Source organism: Solanum dulcamara, chromosome 4 (assembly GCF_947179165.1).
Source record: "Solanum dulcamara chromosome 4, daSolDulc1.2, whole genome shotgun sequence".
Taxonomy (NCBI): Eukaryota; Viridiplantae; Streptophyta; class Magnoliopsida; order Solanales; family Solanaceae; genus Solanum; species Solanum dulcamara.
The window spans coordinates 2973149-2977871 of record NC_077240.1 but is presented as its reverse complement, the minus strand read 5'-3'; the positions used below and the strand labels follow the sequence as shown (position 1 = coordinate 2977871).

General features: G+C 31.8%; 1 protein-coding gene across 1 annotated transcript; it reads left to right on the top strand.

Annotated features, from left to right (window-relative positions):
* LOC129884499 (diphthamide biosynthesis protein 3) lies at positions 1-1453 on the top strand. Its single transcript, XM_055958795.1, has 2 exons — positions 1-455; positions 899-1453. The coding sequence occupies exon 1, from the start codon at positions 171-173 to the stop codon at positions 414-416; it is 246 nt and encodes an 81-aa protein (XP_055814770.1). The 5' UTR covers positions 1-170; the 3' UTR covers positions 417-455; positions 899-1453.
* Positions 1454-4723: the final 3270 nt, after the last annotated feature.

The window sequence follows — 4723 nt, the reverse complement described above, 5'->3', positions numbered from 1 at the left end:
GTTTCAGGGTCACATTGTACATTTTCTCTAATTAATTGAAAGGACGTCAGGTGCAATATGGCTTTTATTTAAAACCCAATAAACTTCGACGACCGGACTTTATAACCTCGACCAAATTCCCGAACAGAAAACCCTAATATCCAAGAAAACAAAGAAATAAACTAGCAAGGATGTCTTACGACGATGTGGAGATTGAGGACATGGAGTGGAACGATGAGCTCCAATCTTACACATATCCTTGTCCGTGCGGTGACTTGTTCCAGATCACTAAGGAAGAACTGAAGATAGGGGAAGAGATCGCTCGATGCCCTAGTTGTTCCCTTTATATCACCGTTATATATAATCTCGAAGATTTCCTCGGAGATTCCAAGAAACACGTCGAGCCCTCGAAACAACAGCCAGTTGCTGTCGCTTGAGAACATCAAATTTTCGATTTTTCCTTTTCCGATTATCGGGTAATTCCAAGTATAGGTTCACGCTGAGATTTTTGTTTTTAAAGAATTTTCCATCATATTGTAAAACCTAGTAATTTGAACTGCCTGAAATTTTGCTCTATTGAAAAAGAAGGAATTACTGGTTTTGTTTGAAGTTTGTCCTCTTTGGATTATAAATTATATTGGCATTGCAATAAATTATAGTTGTATGTAATTATGTACTGTTTTCTTTCTGCGGTTTGATTGCTGGTAATTGCCCTACTAAAAGTGTGAAATTTTTGCATTAGTTGGAAACCACCTCTCTACCCCAGAGAGGTACAATTTTTATTACTTGCTGCTGAAGTTGAAATTGTAGCAGTAGTAATTGTTGCTGTGTTTTGTTATAATGCTTGCAAAGTAGTGTGCATCTTGAGGAATTATTGAAGTGCACCATTAACGCCTGTGTTCTGGACAATTTAACACAGGAACAATTTATTTGCACCAGTTTCTAGATGTGGTCACTTCAACAATCTACCAGGTAACTAACCAAATGGTTAGGCCTGAGGCTAAGTCCCAGTTCTAATCAAGTACTTGGTACCTACTATTCAATCCCTTTAATAACTTGAAGTTTGTAATTTTTGTATCCATATAAAATTAAAGAAACAAACAGAGAGCAGTATGCAGTATTTTATCAACCACATGTAATTTTTATCATATTTGTTGAGGAAATTTCAAAAATAAATAAGATTAGAAATATAATCAGACTACTTAGTTATAGTTTGCTTAATTACGATTTGTAGCTGCATGTTAGAAGGAGGAAAGAGATAAGTGAGAGGGAGGAGGAGGAGAGAGGTGAGCAAGAGAGGGGGTAGAGAGAGGTACATTGTATTTGTATATTTGTTGGGTAATTGTATATATATGTAACTAGTAGTATATGTATCAATGAATACAATTGCATTAGCAAATACAATTTGTATAAGCGAATACAATTGTATCAATGTTGTCCAAGTTCAAGTGTATTAACGAAATACAATTTGTATCAATGTTGTATTTGGTAACAAATTGCATTTGTATTCATATGTATTTGTATGCATCTGCCTTGTGTGTTTGTATCACTAAAAGAAAGCATTCATATGTTGCCGTGTGTATTTGTATTTAGGCTCAAATATGTCATCGAACTTTGAGAAAAGGCTCATTTATGTCATCCGTTAAAAGTTTGGCTCATCTATGCCATTGCCGTTTGAGAAAAGGTTATGTCATTATTTTTTAACTCTGGTTTCGCAAAACCTCCTAAGCAACTTTTAACACTTTTTTTATTAGAGTTTTGAATCAAATGTACTCTTTTTGTTTCTTCCTCTTCAAGAACACCAAGAACATAAGAAGAGGAACAATAACTCCTAATTTTCAGCTTTTTCAATTTTTCACGAAATCACCTTAAATTTCAATAGTAGCATCCCTCTGAGCTAGATATCAAAATCAAATATCTTTTAAGTTCGAATTCAACCGATTTCAACAAGACACACTTAAAACTTCTTTGAAGTTTTAAAACTTTAACCTCCTTTAATGGTATAGATTAGCCAAACTTTTAAGTGATGACATAAATAAGTCTTTTTTCAAAGTTTGATGACATATTTAAGCCTTTTTTCTTTGTATTTATATTTGTATTTACTTACTGCGTTGTGTGTATTGTATCCGTCTGTTGTCACGTGTATTTGTATTTTGTATCATTGAAAATGATCTGTATTGTTGAAAGTTATCATTTGTAGTTGTATCATTGATTGTTAATATTTTTATCATTTGACTGATATTATTTGTATTCAGAGAGAAATGAGGAGGCGAGCAAGGGAGATAGAGAGGAGAGAGTATAGAGAAAATTGCTAGAAAAGGTAAATTGAATCAAACGGCTAGCACAAGTTTGAAGCAAAACATTAAACAACCCCCTTCTAAAGAACACATGAATTCTCTTCATCTTTCCATTTTGTTCATTGTTCTGCAAGTTAGGTTCCTTAACGCCTCACCAACAATAAGCATTTTTGATTACCAAGAGCAAGAATTTCACAATCATGAATGAATAGCATAACGTTTCTCCAGAGAAAGGAGGCGCTTATGCACTCATTATCTTGTCTCTGAGGCAAGTTTAGGATTCTTCCCTAATTTCATTAATGGGTGACAGTATGATGCATTAGGGTTATACTCGAACTCAAGTTTCAGGTTAACGTTTATCTTTAAATGTAGATTTTTATCTTCAAATTATTTAGTCACACAACGCTACTGATTTTGCTATCGAAAACTAAATAAATGGAAATAGAAAGAGGCCAATAGGATTTATAAATATGTATGGATTTAATTTGAATTATTTTGATAATAAATCATGGTTTTTCGCTTATCAGTGCACAATAAGGTCAAAGGTCAGAGCAAATTTATAGACTGTGACTTGTGAGTTATCAGTAAATTGCATATTCCACTCATGAATGCATCGTCATACATATAAAAGCTATATATATGTCTATATTCCGATGAGATTTACTGTTCCATATTATCCATGTTTATGCTTTTTATAACGATTTTAAGTTTAATAAATCTTTCCATTTACAATTTGTTTTTACACATTATTGATTACACTTATAGAAGGAGCTGATGAACACACGCTTTTGTAGGATCATATATGGTTAGCGACTTGGCGTGTATTATATGAAAATTAATAGGGCCCTTAAAAGGATATTTTAATTAAATTTTATTAATTTTAGACACCTCATGTCAGATCCCGCATTGTCATTTTGACACTTTTTGCACAATCAACCAAAATATATAATATGTGTGTGTTACACTTGTGAATGACGTGTAAAGTAACGAATTAAATGACCGACATTTGTTATTTGTATCCAAAATAATTATTAAATAATGAATTTTAACTAAAAATTAAAAAAAGGGCAAATAAATTCATGACACTTGATATTTTTGTCCAAATAATTTTCAAAAAAGAGATTTGACCAAATTAATTTTTTTTTTGCAGAAGCACCCCCTTCCCCTCCCCCCTCTCCCTTTCCTACTGATTGTCTTCTCCAAGACAACCCATTTAGCAGAAAAATCTCAAAGTAATCCCAAATAATTCCGACGGCTTCTCCAAGATAACCCATTTAGCAGAAAAATTCCAAAGTAATCCCAAACAATTCCGACGACTGCTTTTTTTTTTTGGTTTGGTTTATTCTTTTATTTTTAAAATTCTTTACTTAAAAATTATTTGTGAGTTAAATATATTTTTCAATCACCATTTTCTTTATTTTTTCAGATCTTGAAAATATCATTACCACCATGTTCACTGGAAAAAATGGAGATCCATCGCCGCCGCCACTCTCTTTCTCTCTCCCTCCCTCTATTCTACCATCACATTTTATCTAAAATTAAAATTATCAAATCTTTTCAATATTTAAATCTTGAAATGGATCTATTCCTAAATTTTTAAAACGTTTTTCATCGTTTTACATCATTTTGTTGCAACTATCTTCATTCACCATGGTTGAAGTTTAAGCTTTTGGGAAAATGGTGGATGAAAAGGGGGAAGAAGAAGAACAAAAAAAAAACACTAAAAATTGGCTAAATAAGCCTTTTACGCACGGTCAAGGCCTAACATGAGGTGTCTAAAATGAATAAAGCTTAGTTAAGGTATCTAGGTGAAGTTAATGACAACTTTAAAAGATCACCGATGAATTCAAATACATAAACAATCCTCGTAGTAAATTTCATTTAGGCATTTTAACTATGACATTATTCAATTGACCATATGAACACTAAACATAGGATAAAGTGGTTCTATTAGATGCTCCTGACTCATTTTTTGAAAAATACTATGCGTGTATTTTCAATGTCTATTAAGTAGATAAGTTAATTACATAAAATATTTCTCTCTTTCTTTAATTATTCACATCAACATCAATTGGAATAAGCATGAAGTTTTACGACTTGTTGAAGCTAATGCGCATACTTAAATGAGGTGACAAATCTTAATTTATTGACTTATCTATGTAATTTGTGCTTGAGAATATAAACACAAGTTTTTAAGTCGAAAGTATCTAATATAAATACTTTATCATGTGCTCAATCAAAATAAATTATAGTTTAAATATTTAAATAAAATTTATTAGCAAATTTAAAGGCTATTAGCCTATTAATGTATTTTGCCAAAATAAAACAATTACATAGTCACATAGGAAGAACCATTCTGAATCTACCCCAAACATAATAGACCATTTTCGTCATTTTCTCCAAATATTCTACTACTACTATGAAACTTCTAAATGCATAAAAGGAAA